Source organism: Phocoena sinus, chromosome 5, assembly GCF_008692025.1.
Source record: "Phocoena sinus isolate mPhoSin1 chromosome 5, mPhoSin1.pri, whole genome shotgun sequence".
Lineage (NCBI taxonomy): Eukaryota > Metazoa > Chordata > Mammalia > Artiodactyla > Phocoenidae > Phocoena > Phocoena sinus.
This window is the reverse complement of record NC_045767.1, coordinates 113,886,891-113,907,876: the sequence shown is the minus strand read 5'-3', so window position 1 is coordinate 113,907,876 and position 20,986 is coordinate 113,886,891. Positions and strand designations below refer to the sequence as shown.

The 20,986-nt window shown below is 40.2% G+C and overlaps 1 protein-coding gene across 5 annotated transcripts in view; it reads right to left on the bottom strand.

Annotated features, from left to right (window-relative positions):
- Window positions 1-13,696, bottom strand: part of SLC10A7 (solute carrier family 10 member 7) — a 253,930-nt gene extending 240,234 nt beyond the window's left edge. The window contains exons 1-3 of one of the 5 annotated variants that reach the window (XM_032633372.1): window positions 13,362-13,696; window positions 7,152-7,234; window positions 824-960 (exon numbers count right to left, since the gene is read on the bottom strand). In XM_032633372.1, coding sequence (XP_032489263.1) covers window positions 824-960; window positions 7,152-7,234; window positions 13,362-13,461 — 320 coding nt within the window. In that variant the 5' untranslated portion in view covers window positions 13,462-13,696. Of the gene's footprint in view, window positions 1-823; window positions 961-5,292; window positions 5,706-7,151; window positions 7,235-13,361 lie in introns of those variants that run through there. The other 4 variants (XM_032633374.1, XM_032633373.1, XM_032633375.1 and 1 more) reach the window with 4 other exon arrangements.
- Between the last annotated feature and the right edge of the window lie 7,290 nt (window positions 13,697-20,986).

Below are 20,986 nucleotides of genomic sequence, written 5' to 3'. Positions count from 1 at the left end.
TGCAGACGTAGGGAATGGACTTGAGGACACGAGGAGGGGGAAGGGTAAGCTGGGATGAAGTGAGAGAGTGGCATGGACATATGTACACTACCAAATGTAAAATAGCTAGCTAGTGGGAAGCAGCTGCATAGCACAGGGAGATCAGCTCGGTGCTTTGTGTCCACCTAGAGGGGTGGGATAGGGAGGGTGGGAGGGAGACGCAAGAGGGAGGAGATATGAGGATATATGTATAGCTGATTCACTTTGCTTTACAGCAGAAACTAACACACCATTGTAAAGCAATTATACTCCAATAAAGATGTTAAAAAAATAAATTAAAAAATAACATGAAAAAAAATCTATTGCTAATTCAATTATCCTATCAAACATAAAACAGAACAAGGGAAAAAGTAAATGTTTGTCCCCTCTATATATTTTTCTTTCCTATGCATTTTAAAAACACATATTATAGTCAGCCAGTATCTGTATACATTTGGTAAGATATAGAACACAAACGTTAAAGCACCCAATCGACAGCCTACATTACACACATGCACACAGACCTTACATCCTGTAGTGCCTTCCATTTTTCTCCCAACAGAAAATTGTCTCTCCTAGAACCTTGTCATTTAGCAAGAGTGTATATTTTAAGACTCTTGTTATAAAATTCTTTAATGCAGTTCCTTAGTGAAACACTATCACTTTAAAGAATAATAATAATGTTAAAAGTGTTTTTATTTCCTTATATGACACATAAGCCCTTTTGTGTACAGTTACCACAGAAATAATAATGTTACTAAAGATACCCCATTAAAAGTGGACCCTTCAAAATATTTAAACATACCCTTTTAAAAGCCATTCATTGATGGGTGTGATTGACAAAAGCTGAAGAAGAAGCCATATTGCTGCTGGGAAGAATGCAAGTGTAAAGATCTGAATAAAAAGATGTAGTTTTATATGCACCAAAGCACTTGTCAGCTCCTGTGAAAATGAAGGACACAAAATAACAAAGGTAAGAAAACTATTTCTGAAGACAGACTGCTACCAAAACAACATCACATGAATTAGGTTTTTTTTTTAATTGAGATATAATTGACATATAACATTATATTAATTTTAGGTATACAACATGAAGATTCATTGTGTATACTGCAAAATGATCACCACAATAAGTCTAGTTAATATCCATCAATGCGGAGTTATTTCAGAGCTAAAATTTTTACCTATAAGCACATGCATAAGAGAAAGACTTTAAGAAAAAAAGAAGTTAAAAAAAAGTTCATGATAATTATAAAGTATTTTTCTATAAAATTTCTGAAGCATTCTCATTTCTTTCAAATACAGTCTATTCCAACAATTCAGATTTGTAAAATTCTGGAACAGGACTAAGCTACCTACCTTTACACTAGTAGAGATTTCAGAATTGTTGATACTGCAAACAAACTATTTTAAACAAAATCTTGTTTAAAAATTTTGGCAGGACCTAGAATTTTAATTAAATTTGACAATTAACCTCTACTCATTACACCAGACCTAGCAAGGCCTCAATTTGGCAAGATGTTACTAAATCTACACACAAATCATAATTTTTAAAAATGTTTTCCCCAACAATATTCTACATTTCAAAAGGGATTTTTTTCCCAAAATCTACTCACTAGATTTCTTTATTAACATTTACTGAATAGCAGCTCTGTGCCATGCTCTGAGCTTGCCACTTTATGTATGTTATCTCATTTAATCCTGACAACAACCCAGTTAGGAAGATATTATTATCCCTATTGTACTGATGAGGAAATTGAGATTGAGAGTGAAGCCCAGAATCAAACCCATTTCTGGCATTCTATCAAACCCACTCACTCCTGCTTCTCCCACCATATCACACCGCTGCCCCAGGAGAGAAAAGATTCGCATGAATCATGACACACCAGGCACATATTGTAAGTCTCACAGCTAAAAAGGGATACTTGGTAAACTTTGGGATTTCAATATGTACAAACCAACAAGTGTTTACATTTGAATTTCTCTGAGTTATGTGGTTATTCAGCAAAAATAAAACAAATTCAGAAAGTAGTAGAATATAAAACATGCAGGCAGTCATTAAACACATTCAAAGTTGCCAGAGATTCACTGGTTTATAAACATAGCACTGTCATGTCCCCCACCTCCCTTAGTTCAAGTAAGTCATGAACTAGCCTCAGAGACATTAGCCAAAGTTCACGGTGTAATAAACAGTAGGTTAGTGCAGACTCATTCACTGGTCACCACTTTCTACAATCTGTCTCATCAGTTCCCACCATTAATCTCCCTTCATGTTACACAGCAGCTCCAGTTTAATCACAATACGTCCCTAATGGCATCTATGGAACTTCTGGAAATCTGGGTCTAATGCAGGACAACTGGGAAACACTGTGCAGACTGGAAGCCACACTGGGTCCATGGATCAGAGCTAACATAAAAGGAGCCATCTTTACAATGAACCAGAAATTGCACCCCAGAGAAAACTTGAGCACCAGCAGTTCCAAGAATTCTCAGCAGTCTTGAAACCAAATCTCACGCAAATACACTCAGAGGCATTCTTAAATACCAAATGAATATCAGTGGGTTTTTTATTTTCAAAAAATGAAAATAAAATGATTAGCCAGAAGGCAGTAACACAGGCATTTGCATACACTTCTCATAGGAATATAAAACGCTGCAACTTTTCTGAAAAGTAATTTGGGAGAATATCTCAAGGACTATAATAGGATTCATACTCTTGGACCCCGAAATTTTATGTCTAGGCATTTCTCCTAAGGATAGAAAAAGTGGTTACAAGCATTTATATATAGAATTGGTTGATAGTCACAGCATTATCTATTACAGTAAAATCTGGAAACAACTTATATGTCCAAAAGTGAGGAAATAACTAAATAACTTAAGGTAGCAACAGAGTGTTAAGAGTTATTAGAAACTATGTTAAAACTGTGTAGACAAGGATGTAGAAGTTCAGGGTCTCTCCCTACTTAACCAACAGGTGTCTCACTGGCACAGACTACGTAGACCAACCTAGCAACTCATTCCTTCAGGCGGCAAACACTTACCCAGCACCTGACTCCTTCCTAGGTACTTGGACTATTTCTCACAACTCAAACTTCACATATCATCTGACCCAGCAATCCTACTTCGAGGAATTAATCCTTCATACGTATTCCCAAATGTAGGAAATGACGTATTTTTAGGTTATCCTTTGCAGAATGTTTAGAATAGCAAAACCCCATAAGTTACCTAAATGCCATTCAAGAGAAGATGAGGAAAATATATCAAGACACATTCAAAAATGGAATATTTTTCAGCATCCAAAAAGAAACAGGGAGTTTTTTATGTGTTGATATGAAAAAACCTCCAAGATATGTGTTTTGAGTAAAATAAGGTAAGGTGGCAAACGGTATAAAACACCCCAGTTTGACAGGGGCGGGGGGTGATACACATATGTATGTTTTGCATAGAATATCTCCAGAAAGACACACAGAAACTGTTAACATTGGTTGTCTCCAGAGATGAGAACTGAATATTTAGTAGAGGGGTAAAAAGAAGACTTCTCATCGTATATACTTTTGTACCTTTTGATTTATGTTCATAAAAGTAAATAAAATATAAATTATCTTATTTTCAAATATGAAGAAAAATTAAATGAAATATATTACATGGAAAATTACTATTATACACTGTCACGTATTAAAAATAAAATTGTATGTGTGTATGTATGTGTATATTTATGCAAGTATGTGTATACATATATACACATATATACATATATACAATTTTTTAAGTATTTTATTTTTAAAGTAGTCTCTATATAAAAAATGGGTTTAGGGAAAAAAGGGCTAAAATACACACAAATGTTAACAGCAGTTGTTTTTATTCTTTCTAATCTTTCTACATGGGGAAAGACTACTTTTGTAATCATGAAAAAAGTTATAAAAAGTAAAATGTAGTTAGAAAACACTAGGTGATCCGAAAAATGACAGTAGAAACAACTGATATTGTATCAAAATAATGGAACAGTAAAGAACCCAGCAAAATGAATCACAAGGCGCCACTATGTTGGGTCCTCAGGGGCTTCTTAACAACAGGGAAATAACAGACATGAAGTGTTTCCAAGAAAGATTTTCAAGACTGTCACAAAAACCCAGTGTTCTATATTTTCTATACCTTCTTCATACAACCTTAAAGATAAAATAAGCTTGCACTGGAAAAGAAAAAGCAAGTAAACACTATAAAATTCAAAATAGTATTATTCCATACATATCCATGTAGAATGGAGGGTCACGTACTCAAATAAATACCATCATGAATAACTGAAGAGTTGATTCCACATGACATCTTATTTATTCACATGGAATACAGGTCGAATCCCATTAAAATAAACTTAAGGAGATACTCCACATACCAGGGCCTCACTGACAGCATCAAGAATTGCTTAAAATCAGAGGCTCTGACTGGGACTTAGAAATATTTTCATTACATACCAATTTCCCTCCTAACCCTTATTTGACCTTTATTGGATTTGCTTTCTGAGGGTCAGCCTCATAGCTCTGGGCTGGAAACAAGCAGCAAGAACCTCAATTTTAGAATTTGCTATATTTATTTCTGAGCTGATGGGATTTTTAAACAATGATCTGTTTAGGAAAATAAAGGAAAGCCGGTATATTCTGGCCTAGTGGGGACCCTTTTCACGCCCTGAGTTTCCTGCTCATCTTTGCTTCTGTCCCGAGCCAAGTTCAAGTGCACAAGGTGGCAGTGCCTTGTGGCCACAGCTGCTAAACAGGTACTTGTTTAAATGAGATTGGTCTTGTAACAGTCTCTTAAGTAACAAATCCTCTGAAACTGTAGATTTGAAGTTCGCTAAATATAAAATATATTTTGAATGTGACCTTATTTCATTTCACTACAACAAAATTTCAGAAACCACTTCAACAGGTATGTCACAAACTAGAAATCAACAGTCATAAAACCGAAGACTTAGCATTAAATCTTTTCAGCATGAAGTATTAACACAGTCCTTTATAACTTTAATAAATGAACAAAACAAATTTTAGAATACACATCATTACATCAATGTATAAGTAATACTACATGAAATGTTCACTATAAATCAAACTTGAGTGGGGCCAATGTAAATGCTTTCAAATAAACGCAAGTTAATTATAACTTACAGTCTCCTGTGTGCAAAAATGCACTGTTCCAGGACCTAACAGGATACAAAAATAGTAGTCCCAGCTGAAATTAGTTTGTTAACTAGAAAACAAATTGTTACAATCTTGTTATTGAAACAAGACTGTTAACTAGAAAACAAATAACAAGAAGTTCACTACCTCCTAACTTACAACTGTTTGGTTGCCCCGGAAATTAACAGGGCTTAGACATGGTTTAACATTACAGAATGATGCAATCTAGGGCATCTTAAGTTAAACGGATCTTGAAAATGACTTAACATTGTATTAGCTTGAAAAGGGCCTTTAATATGGAAGAAGTGGCTTTGATGGCTATTTAGATACCACAATAAAGCACAGGATCAAGGCATTTCAGCGTTAGATCCCAATTAGCTGGATGATTCTGAAGGTTTCCTAGGTGCTTACAGAAGAATTCGGTCCTTAGAGAAATGCTGGTAAGTATGACCTTCTTCCTTCTTCAACTCCTGCATCCCGCAAAGTTGGCTGCTTGACAGAAGAGCATTAAGCAAGAAGCTAAAGGAGTGAGAGAATCAAATCTTGCCAGATTTCCCATGGCATAAAGAACAGCTGTAGCCATTAAGCAGCCACCAGAGGACGTAGTTAGAGCAACGTCCCAAGTAGAGGACTTGGGTAAGGCAGCTGCTCCACAAAGAGCATCAGCAAAGGCCAGCAGGAAGACCTCCAGGGAAGCTCAGTCCAGCACTACAGGAGTGGCAACTATCTTTCTGTATCACTGGGTCCCATATTTGAGAACCAATAGGAGAACTCAGGCGTTGACAGAAAAAGCCTGTGCCCCCTTAAGCACTAATCGTAGTCCTTTATTGCAATATAATTTCCAAAAACTAGAATTCAACATATTTAGGAAATCTCGTTCTATGTCAGTTTTCAAAAGAGCAAGTAATTAGTGAGAAGATTTCAAATTCTTGAGACAAAATTTCTCAGACACTATGTGGGGGATCCCATTTACATCAAAAATGCCCCATTGATGAGATTTACACCAACCTGACAACTACAAAATACATAAATTTAGTAAAACCATGCTTTTTCCACGTCACTACTAGGATGGTCAAAGAAGAAGGTAACTAAATGTGGTCTTCATTCAAAGCACACTTCAAAGAAAATAAACTTAAAATAAATAAAGGCAAGACATAATGCTGAAACAAATTATACAGCCATTTCTAAAAAAACCCCAAATCCTGACATAGTAAGATTTCCCTATCTACATAAGGATAAGCATCTTAGAATGACAACTTTAGAAACTCAATGTGATTTCTTCAAAAGTAAACAGGTATTTTCTCCTCTTTTTTTCTTCTACTACAATTCAAAAGAGAATCACAAATTCTACTCATTCCTCTCTTGGATGTAAAAATGCCTGGATTTGTTTAATTCTATAAGAATCCCATATTTAGTGACACCTAGATCAGTAAATAACATTACCTGTGTGTCTTCATAATAGACTGTGGCTTAGTATGAAAAATACCAGAATTTCTCTTAAAACATTTATTAATATGTAACAGATATACCAGCAAAGAATACACTTTTTAAAAAATTATAACATAACAAGCATCACTTGAGCAGCATAAGTCCTGAAAGCAAAAGATGATCGACAAGTTATGGAAACCTAACTAAACATCAATAACTCCAGTGAGCCTCAGTGCCACTAGAGTGACCACCACAACCTGAGGAAGACCTGAAGTAGATGTTTCAGTTCAGTTGTTGTACTGAAAACATAACCGCTATAAACACACCCTTATTCTCCATGCCACCCAGCTATGCAGTATCTATAATATATAGGTACAAAACGCAAGTCCTTTGCTGCAGTCCAAGTTCTCTTCTGTGATAGTGAAGCTTCAGACTGTACCTACACACGGCTTTACAAAAGGAATCTGAAATTTCAAAAGAGTAAGCACGAATTAAATTTTTCTCCCTGCTTTTCATGTGCCCCACAGTTGACAGTACCTCCGTATTTAATGATAATCCACTGTTAAAGAATATTGTTGCGACAGCAATGTAGGAGACAGTTATTTCTGGCATCAGTGGTCCTAAAGAGAGAGAAATGAGTCACTGTTAGATAGGCATTTCCTGTAGATAACTTGACATGAAAGGAGAATCCATTGGAGGAGAATAAACGGTACTTTAAATCTCGGTGTCGCCGCTAATATAGGTTGTCCAGTGCAGCACAGTATCCTCAGAGCAGAAAAATGAAAATAAATGCTGCTCTCACACGAGAGAGCAAATAGGCCGCATCCTTCCATATTAGGTCCTCTAATTTTATCTGCCATAGTAAATGTCCGCCCTGCCGACATTTTGATTTCTGCATTCTAGCCACCAGAGTAAGTTCTGGGAAAAAAAAATTTCTGTTGTTTTAAGCCACCCAGTTTGTGGTAATTTATTGTGGCAGCGCTAGGAAACGAACACACTCCCTCAAGCCAAACAACAGGACCACATCATGGTTCCTCCATTGCCTGTAATCCTCCACCATTCCAATAGATACTGCTCAGCAAATAAGACCAAGCTGGGGAAAAAATCACCGCTCAGTCAGTCAACAAATATTCACTGAGCAACCACAAGGCTACATTTTAGGCATTTGTAGCACATCAGTGAATAAAAGAAACAAAGAGCTCCTCAAACACTGCAATACCTAAGTGTCCATCAACAGATGAATGGATAAAGAAGATGTGGCACATATATACAATGGAGTATTACTCAGCCATAAAAAGAAACGAAATTGAGTTATTTGTAGTGAGGTGGATGGACTTAGAGTCTGTCATACAGAGTGAAGTAAGTCAGAAAGAGAAAAACAAATACCGTATTCTAACACATATAAGAAAAAAAATCTAAGGAAAAAAAAAAAGGTCATGAAGAACCTAGGGGTAAGATGGGAATAAAGACATAGACCTACTAAAGCACGGACTTGAGGATATGGGGAGGGGGAAGGGTACGCTGTGACAAAGTGAGAGAGTGGCATGGACATATATACACTACGAAACGTAAAATAGACAGCTAGTGGGAAGCAGCCGCATAGCACAGGGAGATCAGCTCGGTGGTTTGTGACCACCTAGAGGGGTGGGATAGGGAGGGTGGGAGGGAGGGAGGCACAAGAGGGAGGAGATATGGGAACATATGTATAACTGATTCACTTTGTTAAAAAGAAGAAACTAGGGCTTCCCTGGTGGCGCAGTGGTTGAGAGTCCACCTGCCGATGCAGGGGACGCGGGTTCGTGCCCTGGTCCGGGAGGATCCCACATGCCGCAGAGCGGCTGGCTCCGTGAGCCATGGTCGCTGGGCCTGCACGTCTGGAGCCTGTGCTCCGCAGCGGGAGAGGCCACAACAGTGAGAGGCCCGCGTACCGCAAAAAAAAAAAAAAAAAAAAAAAAAAAAAAGCAGAAACTAACACACCATTGTAAAGCAATTATAGTGCAATAAAGATGTTTAAAAAAATGATAATCAAGTTTGGGGATCTTGAGTTCTATAGTGGAGACTATAGTTAATAATACCATTTTGTATACAGTAGATCTTAAATGTTCTTATTATAACAACAAAAAAATGGTAATTATGTGAGGTGAAGGATGTGTTAACTAACTTGATTGTGGTAATCATTTTGTATATCTAAAATCATCACATTGTACACCTTAAACTTATTCAATGTTATATGTTAATTATATCTCAATAAAGCCGGAAAAAAGAAAAAAAAATACACTGCAATACATTCTTTTAGATACCTGGCATTTACTCAAATCATTTTGCTATGATCTGAGAAAAGGCAGCAAAAGGGAGAAGGTAGGGGAAGAGGCATTACACTTCAGGGCAGTGAAAGTGGTTGAAAAACTTAAAAAGAAGTACATTTTTCCCCCCACACTTGTGAGTGAATCTGTCTCAGCTGCTCACACTTCAAAATAATATTTCCTCAAAAGCTGAGGAAGGTGATTCAGGAGCAGATTTGAATGTCAAGGAATCTGGCTTGTTTTAGTAAATGCCTTCCAGGAATTTTTAATATCCTGTTTGTTTTTTTTCAAACTCATATCCTTTTTCTTTTCCTCCAACCCCTTGCTTTTTGTGAGACCCATTTTTGTCAACTGTGCTGCCATCCACAGTGGTACCCCAGATTTTCTCTATAGGGTGGGTTATAGTTAGCAGTATATTTGCAAGCAAGAGCTAGGTGATGCATCCAAAGATGCATCTCCATAGCAAGCACATGGCATTGACTTAGACCACATGTTTCTTTGGGGCAGCTAAAGCATCTACCATAGTTAGCCAACAACTGGATTTCTTAAGAAGGTAACTCTTCCTACACTCCATGCACATATATATATAAATACACATGGTAGCTATTAACTAACTGGCATAATTCAGTGGAATGATTCCTTAATTTGAATGTCTTAAATCCTAGAGACAGGGTATACTGTTTATTTTTATATTGTTTTTTGTATTAGATGCACATCCAAATAACTAATCCATGAAAGGACCTGGTGAGGCTCTTCCAGGGCTACCTACAATGTACCTTTTTAAAAGGGAAGGAGGAATTAATTCTTATCTGGGGAAACCTAAGGCCCCTTTGAGACAGCTGCTAATGGATCGCCCACGGTGTGAATGCAGAACTAGAAGCAGGCAGGGCTGAAGTAAAAAACTGGTAAATATTTGCACAGAGGTGAGAGGTGAAACTACGCTATGAAATGGTATGTGGCCCCTCTCCAAGGTAATGATTATATCCTCCAAGTCATGAAAATAACCAGATTCAGATCTTGAGAAGGCTACAAAGCATAAAGTGGAAATATTAGTTTTAACTCTTCCTTAAACCAAAGCGAAAAAAAAAATGTTTATCAGTGAAAATGGAATGGAGTAGCAACATCAAAAGAAAAATTGGCCGTAAAAAATGAAGCAATTTTGGGACTTCAAACCCACGCTTTTTAATGTGGGAGTGGAGTGTGGGGAAAGAAGACGAGCTGGAATGTTTAGGAATGCAAGGAACTATTACGTTTCATCAAATCTACTTATCTAGTAAATTTCACTCCTAAACCTAATCTAAGGTATTCATGCTAATATTCTTAAGTTTATACAGTAGCATGTTTCTGGTTATGTTTTCTTAATGCAAAAATGAAGCAACTTCCTTTTTAGGATTTATGTCTTAATTAATGGCAAAGATTTCAGTTAAGATGCAGGTAGAAATGAGACGCTTAATCTGTACTTCCAAAGAAGTAAGCCTTTCTCTTGGAGAATGAATGGCACAGTGTTGAACTCTGGTAAACTCTAAGATGTGCATAGCTCAGGGCTCCCCTGTGTGGAAATGAAACAGAGTATCTACACTTCAGGATCTACAATTTACATCTCCTGTGGCTCTTTACTTTCAACCTTCTATATATTTTAAAATGAAATGTAACTGAGTAAAAAGAACAGGGAACTAAAAATTAAATTTTCCATGCTAGTACCTGTTACACTTTTTCCCATATGGAAAGTCATTCAACTTCTCTCACTTCAGGGTTCCCACCTCTATAAATTTCCTGCCATACATAACTCACCCACTGGCTATAAAGATTGTTTTTTAAGGGAGGGCAGAGCAAAGGTGTGACCCTTTAAGTGTAGAAGTCTTACACTTCAAAATAGAGTCATTAAGGTATTGATCCAGGTAAAGGTGAAGTGAGCATCTTAAGTTGAAAACAATCAAAACTTTCTACTGAAGAGAAAAGAAAGTCTAGAAAACTGTTCGACTGAAAATTGTTCAGCCAATGTGAGCGCATTAAAAATGCACACGCATTCTAGTGTACAGACCCCAAAATGGAACTTCTGACTAAAAGTGACAAGCAAAAAGAGATGCTTTAGATCATTCTGTAGAGCAGAAGAGGACAGACCACTTTCAGCCACCATTACTCTCCTTGTTCCTAGATTTTTGTTGTTTTAACTGATGGGGTCAAAGTGTTATTTGGTACTATTAGGAAGTTTGTTTTTATTGAAGAAGTTTTACAGGTGGGAAAGTCAACTGAAGTACCAAGAACTTAGCCTGACAGCTTATATAAGACAGCTTATATAAGAAATCCCAAACAATTGTTTGTTTAACTTTTGTTTTTAGAAACAGTAACTTTTAAACTTGGACAGATCTCAAAAAAATCACATGAATACACGGTTGTCTAATATTACCCGATTCTGCGCAGCTTCTTTTAGCCTAAAACTCAGGGTATGGAAACCGTCTTTATTACAGAGAGCCTTTCTTTATAATGGTTATTCATTTTTAGTGATTTTTGCCAAGAATATTTGGATGGATGTTGCAACTGGTATGAAATAACGGGGAATCCTGGTCCCCAGTCCTTCCTCTTCCCTAAGCTAGCTAACCTGACCTAGGGTGAGTCACCTGACCTGAGGTCTCAGTATCGTCAGCTGTAAAAGAAGCATGTTAGCTTAAAATAAAGTTCCCTCAGCTCTTAACAGTCTCCTCTTTTATAATTAAACAAACGAACTCTCCTAGATTAATGGCATAAGGACTAGTGAAAGTGGGAAACAATATTTCTAAGATACAATAATTCCCAAAACTTCAAGAAGCAGAGTCTGAGGGAACAAATCAGATGACAGAATCCATCTCACACAGGCCACTGTGGGGAAGCCCTAGGGAAATGATTGAGCAATCAACAGCTCTCCTTCCCACTGAGCAGACCAGGAATATAAGAGAAAAGGAATTTTACCAAACCTAGTCTCTGCAGGTCTCAACTTAAAGATCACACATCACCTGTGATTTCACCTTAACACTGAGCAAATCAGAGATCTAACCCTAGAAGCTATAAAGTCTGCAAGTGAAGCTAGTGAAATCTACATTCCAGATCACCACAAAGACGCTCTCTAACATTCTTACTACCTGGCTAGCTGCAGGGACGGGGAACTCATTGGACAGTACCTAAATACCAACCTTCACAAGTTTCCCCAAAGCTCACAGAGAAACTATGTCAAATGAGAAACTGGTATCTTCAGCAGGGTAACCCCAAACAGCTTTACTCTCACAGTTACCCAACCTCCACATTTTGTACTAAGTTGAACATAGAAGAACATAAAATAAAACCAAAAAGTTTGAATCCCCACTACCTTTGTCCAAAAAATTCCTTTTAAATGTTCTCTGAAGCTACCTCTAAATGGAGGTATTGAGGGTAGAGGGTAGAAGGAACCACTGTTCTCCTGAGAGATCATTTCATTCAATTCCATCATGTTTGAACAAAAAGGTTCAAATAACTTCAAATATCCTCCTGACAGCTTCCTAGCATAAAGATTGTGTGTGCTCACTTCGGTTCTTATCTGTCCTTGCATGTGTAAAACCTGTCAATAAGCGTGAAAACTGCTAAACAAGGTCAAACAGACAATGAACTGAAGAAATTCAATTAATGTTAATGAAAAGTGGGACATGATTGTCTAAGGGTGGGAGGAGGGGGTCGGGGGGCATGAACGGCTAACGGTATTTCCAGTCGTTTCCACCAATGCCCATCCACACATGACAAGGATCCCACAATTCAGAGATCTGGGTGTGATTTTTAGCCCACCTACATTTCCTTGCCAAAATACACACTACACATGGTCTAACACAGCCTGGATCTGTGAGACTGCTAAAGGTAGCAATTGAGTCCCGGCAGCACACGGAAGCAGTTGAGTGCAACGTGTCAGTCGGTTTGAGAGTTTGTGGAGCGGCAGGAACTGCAGCAAACCATCACCCTCCAACATGTGGGCCAACAAATCTGAGTTGGAAGAGGAATGGGTGTCCCTTTTTCTTCCCCCACTCCTTTTTTTTTTTTTTTTTAACATGGAGGAGGGGAGTGTCGGAAACAGGGTAATGGTGTCCACTCCAAGACAGATAAGGAACTCCTGACAACCTAGCGTCCCTTGGGATAGGATGCTACTTTGAAGGCAAATAAGTTTCATTCTCGGTAACCTCACTCCTTGACACTAAGGATACTCATTGATTGTTCGCGGAAAAGGCAACCTGCGTTCAAATTCCCTCGCCCCATTCCTAATTATAAATCCTCTCTGGGGCTGGCAAATTAAAAAACCAGCAAGAGGGCCAAAAGACACCTTGAACTCGTCAGTGCCCCTAAGAGAGGCAGACACTCCCCAATTCCGGTCTCCTCTCCTTCCCAAGACTCGCAAATTAGTTCTGAAGTGGGAATCGCAGTGGAGCATACGCAGAGGTGCAGCACTTACCCCCATTCACCCCTATGGACGGTTCCAGCTTTGCTCCGGCGATCGCCAATACTATTCCAATCATGAACCATTCTTTCCTCATTCTCTCCAGTAGCCTCATGTTTGTTCGGGTGGGTGGGTTTTGTTTATTTGTTTGGCTTTTTTTCTTTTTAAGCTGCTATCGCTTAATCCCCGGGGCGTCTCCACACTTTCCACGGTCCCACCTGACATGCAGCAGAGCAAGTCAAATTGCTACTTGTAAATTAAAGACCTGGGGGTTGCTCCGGCTGCTTTGAGGAGGGCTGCGAGTAGTAGTATCCAGTGACAGGAGAGTCTCACTGAGCGCCGCCATCACTACCGTGCGCCTACTAATAGACGCGCAAAAGCCACCGCGACTCCGGCTGCGCCTCCCAGCCCTCTGAAGCGGACGTTTGGGCCAGGCCGACAGGCGCAAGCGATCGAGGAAGGGAAGCTGGCCGCCGAGTAGGGCTGACAGACTCGCCACCGTCAAGACCTGTGGAACCTTAGGAATGACAGGGGCGGGGAGTGGCGTGAGGCGCCACAGCCTCCTAGCTCTATCAAGGGTCCGGCTCCAACAAACCTTTAGACACAGCCCCCCGCGCCCCTGGAATACATCCATGGAGAGACTCTTTTTGGCTTCGCCTTGAGCCTGCGGTAAAGGCTAGCGTGCGCTTGGGGCAGGGATTTCTCTGTCGGCAGCTGCGGCGGCGGGGTACAGGGTTTTTTTTGGTGGCGAGCTTCTTCGAAGCATTACGACGCTTCCTCGACGCCGGCGTTGACGTGTACGCGGGGGGGGGGGGGGGGAGGGGAGGCCGCTCTCGATCTCCTAGTCCCGGCCGGATCCTCTGGAGTTAGCCATCCTCATACCCCGGCGCGGGAAAGCGGCACCCCAGTGCGGGTAGCTTTAGCCCCGGAAATGGGTTGAGAATTGAATACCGAGCCGACGCCCACATACGTAGCAGCGTTACAGCCCGGGAGGGTGGGCGGTACCCCCAGGTTGGTCATCCGCGGGTGGGCGCCGGGCCCCGACCCCCTTCGCCATCACCAGACCCAGAGTGGGGACTGCAGAGGTTCAGCCCCCTACCGGGAAGCGGGGACCACATCTTCCTTTGGGGATGGTGGGTGAGTGCTTGAGCTCCCTCCCTACCTCCCAACGAAGCTGACGCGGGCGGGAGCCCGGGGGGGGGGGGGGGGGGGGGGGGGTGGGGGCGGGGGGGCGGAGGGCGAAGTGGGAGTGTGAGCTGGCGAGTCTGAAGTGTGCACGCTTTCGCTTGACCCCCAGAACTTGCCCCACCCAGGCAGCAGGGCAACTGTGGGAAGGAGATCAGGATACCCAAGGCAAAAGTGGTGAGGGACCAGGAAGAGGCAGGACTCCTGCCTTCCATTGCCCCACGTGCTAGATCCTATCCGTCCCCATTTCTCCCTTGAAGTGTTTTCTGCCAGCCAGTGACATTGATAGTTTCCTGAATGGACTTCCTACCCACAGACCCTGCAGGAACATCAACTCTTTCCATTTTGCACCCAAATAAATAAATCGGGCAAATGCTGTCTGTGTTCCAGTTTACTAAGAACTCAGATCTATTTACAGCAGAATCAAACTCATGGAAATGATTTTTGCTTTGGTGGTTACTTAAAGGGAAAGAATACAGTGCACTGTGAATTCTGTATTAGTTTCCTGCGGATACTGTAACATACCTAAAACTGGAGGCCTTTAGAATAATGGAAATTTAGTCTCTCATAGTTCTGGAAGCCAGAAATCCACAATCAACGTGTTGGCAAGGCCACACTAACCCTGGAGGCTCTAAGGAGAGAATCCTTCCTTGTCTCTTACAGCTTCTGGTGGTTGTTGGCATAACTTGGCTTCCTTGGCTTATGGCCACGTCACTCCAGACTTTGCATCTGTCTTCACATTGCCCCCTGGCTCTTCTGTGTGTCTCCTATAAAAACATTTGTCATCAGATTTAGGACCCAACCCGATAATCCAGAATGATCTCATTTTAAGATCCTTAACTATATCTGCAAATATCCTTTTACCCAGTTAGGTAACTGTACTTTGTTGAATGGTGTCCCCCAAATGTTCATGTCAATCCAGAACCTCAGAATGTGACCTTATTTGGAAATGGAGTCTTGCCCATGTAATTGGTTAAGATGAGCTCATACTGTGTTAAGATGGGTTTAAATCCAATGACTCATGTTCTTATAAGAAGGTCATGGGAAGACACACAAAAGAGACATGAAGAAGAGATCATGTGAAGGTGGAAGCAGAGATTGGAGTGATGTGTCTGCAAGCCAAGGAATGCCAAGGGTTCCACTTTGGAACCAACCACCAGAAGCTGGAAAGTTGCGGGAGTGGGGCAACCGGAAGCTGTGGTAAAGGATTTAGATTTTATTAAACACTGTAGGAAGCCACTAAAGGAATTAAAACTAGCTAGTGAAGTCTGTCCAGTTTTGCTGGAGAGATTACTTTAGAGGCAGCCTCTGAACAAATAGTTCAGAAAGAAGTGACTAAGTCAGTGGAGCCGGAAAAGGTAATTAGTATAAGAACTGTTAAGCAGGAAAAATGAAAAATAAATGACCAGGGCTTCCCTGGTGACGCAGTGGTTGAGAGTCTGCCTGCCGTCCAGGGGACGCGGGTTCCTGCCCCGGTCCGGGAAGATCCCGCATGCCGCGGAGCTGCTGGGCCCATGAGCCATGGCCACTGAGCCTGCGCGTCCGGAGCCTGTGCTCCGCAACGGGAGAGGCCACAACGGTGAGAGGCCCGCGTACCGCAAAATAAATAAACAAACAAATAAATAACCAGTTGCCTATAGGGGAGTGGTGACTAGGGGAGTGGTGACAGCGGTGAGAGGCCCGCGTACCACAAAATAAAAAATAAATAAATAACCAGTTACCTATAGGGGAGTGGCGAAACAGTCTAAAATGACTCCCAGAGTATGTCTGTCAGACATGTTCGTGCCAGTCACTCAGCCAGGGAAACTTTATATAGTAGATTTGGGAGGAGATTATAAATTCAGTTTAGATCTTGTGTTCAAGGCCATCGGAGCATACAAATAGAGATGTCCAGAGGGGGTAGAATGGATGTTTGAGTTTATGAGTACAGAGTTACTGTAGGTCTGGGATTCTTCAACAATAGATTATGGAAATCATAGGCATTAATGTAGCAAATATATACTTTTATACTTTGTCACATTGGTTACTCAGTCTCTGAATATAGTTCACTTATAATATTTATGAATGTTTACTATGTGCCAAGAATAGGAGTACACCTTGTGAATGAACCTGTCCCATCAGGCTATTGAAAAGATTCAGTGGGATGTACGTTGTATGTACGTTGCTTTGCATGGAAAAAATGCTCAGTTATTCATCTATTCCACAAATACTTATTGAGCTCCTACTTTGTGCTAGGCGTTATTCTGTAAATACTGGGGTTACAAGGAAAAGTGAGAGACAAGGTTTCAGCTTTCCTTGTGTGTTCCAATGATGACATAAAAAAGAAAATTAACAAGTAGTGATAACTGCCACAATGAAAATAGAACAGGTCACTTGAGAAAGTAACAAGGAGGCTACTTTGAGTGGTCAGAGAAGGCCTTTCTGAAGGATGCAATTTAAGCAGAGACCCAAATGATGCAGGAACATTCATGATGCTGACATCTGAGAGATAAGCACCTCAGGCAGAGGGAGAGGTGAACAACCTTTGTAAATGCCCTAAGGTGGAAATGATCTTGACATGTGTTTTAAGTTTCCTATTGCTGCTGTAACAAATTAACTCAGTGGCTTAAAACAACATAAATTTATTAACTTACAGTTCAGGGGCTCAGAAGTTCAAAATGGCTCTCACTGGGCTAAAAATCAATGTGTCCACAAGTCTGCATTCCTTCCTGGGTTTCTAGAGGAGAATCTTTCCTCTTCCTGCTTCTAGGGGCTCCCTTCATCTTCAAAGTCCACAACTGCCTATCCAGTCTTTCTCATGAAGAATCATTCTGGCACCGCCTCCCTCCTTCACTTACAGAGACCCTTCTGATTCCAATGTGCATACCCAGATAATCCAAGGTGTTGTTCCTATTTAGTTTAATCCTTAATTTAATCACAATAACGTAGTCACACGTTCTGAGGATTAGCATGTGATCTTTATTCTACCTACTACATCATGTTAAAGGAAGGAAGGCCAAAGGACTGGAATACAGTGTGCTGGGGTGCCAGAGGAAGCAGAGCCTTCAGATCATGTAGGTATTTGTAGACCAGGTAATAAAATTTAGATTTTATTTAAGTGTGATGGGAAGCTATAGGAAATTTTTAAGCAAGGAAAAATCGTTCTTAGGTCACTCTGGCTGTTGTGTGGAGGAGGAATTTTAAAGAAGATGGAAAAGGAGCTACGAGGCTTTTAGAGTAGTTCAAAGAAGAGATCCTGCTGGCCTGTGATGGAGGGGCAGTGGTAATGGGGAAGAGAAAAGACAATCATTTCCAGTTATGTCACAGAGGCAGAGACAGCATTTGCTGTTGGACTGGATTTAGATGAGTTAGGGAAAGGAATCAGGGATTTATTATTTATTTAGCTAAACCTAAGGTTTAGCTAAATCCACTATTTATTTGGGTGAACGTTGCTATCAGTTTACAAAGATGAAAGAGGGAAGAGCAGATTTAGTGAGGAAAATCAAGATTTATTTTGAGATAGCTTTGAGGGGCCTGTTAGAATTTCAGGTGGAGGGAATTCCCTGGCAGTCCAGTTGTTAGGACTCAGCCCTCTCACTGCTGGGGCCCTGGGTTCGATCCCTGGTCAGGAACTAAAATTCTATAAGCCACGTGGCATGGCCAGAAAAAAAAAAAAGAAAAGGAAAGAAATTCAGGTGGAGGGAGACCAGGCAGTTGACCAAACAGTTCACAGAGGGAGATCAAAGCTAGAGAGAAAAATTTAGGAGTCATAGGCGTGAGTAGTCTTTAAAGCCATGTGATTGGATAAGATTACCCAAAGAGACAGTGTGAACAGAAAAAAGTTTAAATAAAGGACTCTAAGTCAACTACCACCAACTAGAAATCTCACCCTCTTTCCAGAAATATGGCCCAACTCAACTCAAAGATCTTCAATGACTTCATATATCCCACAGAATAAAAGTTTAATAAAAAGGCACCTGGCAATGCACAGAAACAATTTAGATGGTAGTGTCCGGTTCAATAATCAACCCATGTAATTTATCACTGTTGAATAATTTGTGAAAATTATATAGGGTGTGGTGATATTTTATATTTTTCTTTTGAGAAGTTAAGTCATTTGTATTCTTTTTAATGATTCGAAGTAATTACAAATTAAATGAAAAATCCATAAGGACATAACCTTCAACATGTCATATAATCTTCCAACAAATGAATATTTAAGAGCAACTGTTTTGATCAGAGAATACTTTTACACTAGTGAATATTGTTAGCTCCAAAATGTTACCATGAAGGGAAATGCTGACTTATTTCCCTGTACAGTATTGTAAATATAGCAAAGATAGAGATATATAGTGGCCTCGCCAATTACAGCAGAAAACTACCAATACATGCATAATTTGAAAATATATCGTAGCTAGCTAGTTAATTTCCAAAATAAATATCTGGTAGTCCGCTTCTCTGAGCATTGCTAAAATGCTTTATGGAGATAGAGTATTATTTTCTTCTTTGCTATTGGCTCTCCCTGGAACAATTCACAGACTAATATTAAACAGTTATGAAAACCAACTCAAATATAGGAGGCCATGCTTTACATTAGACTAGAAGTATAACCACTTCGGTTTTTCGGTACACAGGAATTTAGGCACTTAGCTCCTATTGTATTTGTGTTCGTGAGAGTTATGCTTGTAGATTCCCTCAATTTAAATGTGTTTCTGCCCTCTTCACATTGATAGGGAGTGGGTTTGTCAGGTGGAGATGTAATGCTACTTTCTTTAACCCATAGTGGGTGAAGTGTCTCTTTGCAGAAGACCTTCTGCTCCTGTGGTTTGTGGGAACTATCTAATAGTTTCTCAGTCTCTTAAGTGGAAATCTGTCTCAGGAAATTAAGGACAGAGAGGAGAGTCAACAGCCATGGATGATAACCTATGGGGAGGCCCAGTAAATAATGGAGGGAAATGCAGCCCAAAAGAGAGGGATCATTTAAGGCTATTAGATGACAAATCCACTTCAATGCAGTTATTATACCTGTAAATATAGAAAAATGATAATGTTGACAACTCTTCCTCACACAATCTGGGTCATTAATAAATGATGAAGGATAGAAAGAGTAAAAGAAATAAAACTGAGACTTCCCTGGTGGCGCAGTGGTTAAGAATCCGCCTGCCAGTGCAGGGGACATGGCTTCGAGCCCTGGGCCGGGAAGATCCCACTTGCCACGGAGCAACTAAGCCTATGTGCCACAACTATTGAGCCTACGCTCTAGGGCCTATGTGCCACAACTACTGAACCCACGTGCCTCGAGCCCATGCTCCGCAACAAAGAGAAGCCACCGCAATAAGCCCATGCACCGCAACGAAGAAGAGCCCCCGCTGGCCTCAACTGGAGAAAGCCCGCGCGCAGCAATGAAGACCCAACACAGCCAAGAAATAAATAAATTTATTTATTAAAAAAAAATAAAGAAAGAGCAGAGATCTAAAAGAAATTCAGAGAGCCTTAAGTCTCTATGACGTGGAGACCTGTGTGTATTACACTAGTTTCATGGAGCTCCCCAAAGCTGCACGTTTCATAGACTTGATTAATATAAAGGCTGTGTATGTAACTAGAATGGGTGCTAGGACCCATTCTTAGTGGCAAAACTCCTGATTCTAGCTGGGCACATGGCCACCAAATGAAGATTACAACTTCCTTTGCAGCTAGTAAATGGGCATGAGACTAAATTCCAGGAATCGAATGTGATTGGAAGTACCTGATTTCTAGGATGATTCTTATAGGAAGGCAACATTCACTTCTTTATACCCTTCTTGCTGGCTATAACGCAGATGTAAAGGCTAAAATCCCAGCAGCCAGCTTCCACCAAGACTGGCAGAGCAGCAAGACAGGGGGTGCGTCCTGGAGCTGCCATAGTAGCTCTAGACCACCAACTTCCAGATTGTATGTGTGTAAGTGAGAAACAAACTTCTATTGTGGTCATTACTATTATTGTGAGTTTTCCGTTGCTTATAGCCAAGCCTAATTTTAATTAATATGCCATACATTTTTGAAAACTTGAAAAGTAAGCAGTGATGTCTTGACCTTTTTTGAGTGATCAAAAAAGTGAATTGCTAACCCTAATTGCTTACTTTTAACTCATACAATCTTTTGAGTTTACACATAGTAGAAACTGAATCATCAGTGATAAATTAATTTTTGGGTTTGTTTTGGCTTTATTTTTCTACATAATTTATTGTGAGGTTATCAATGTCAGATAAAATATTGATTTTCATCACCTGCTTCTGTTCATCTGTTCTGATCCAGTTCATTTTTCCTTCTGAAACATTGCATGCCACACTTGAGATAATGAAGAATTTCTGAACACCACAGCTAAGAACCTGGACATTCATCTGTAGCTACCTATATGCTCCTTACATGCAGCTGTGGTCCTAGTGGTTTTTTCACAGCTGTCCTTTATGACAAGTCCTTGGAAAACATTTATCCCA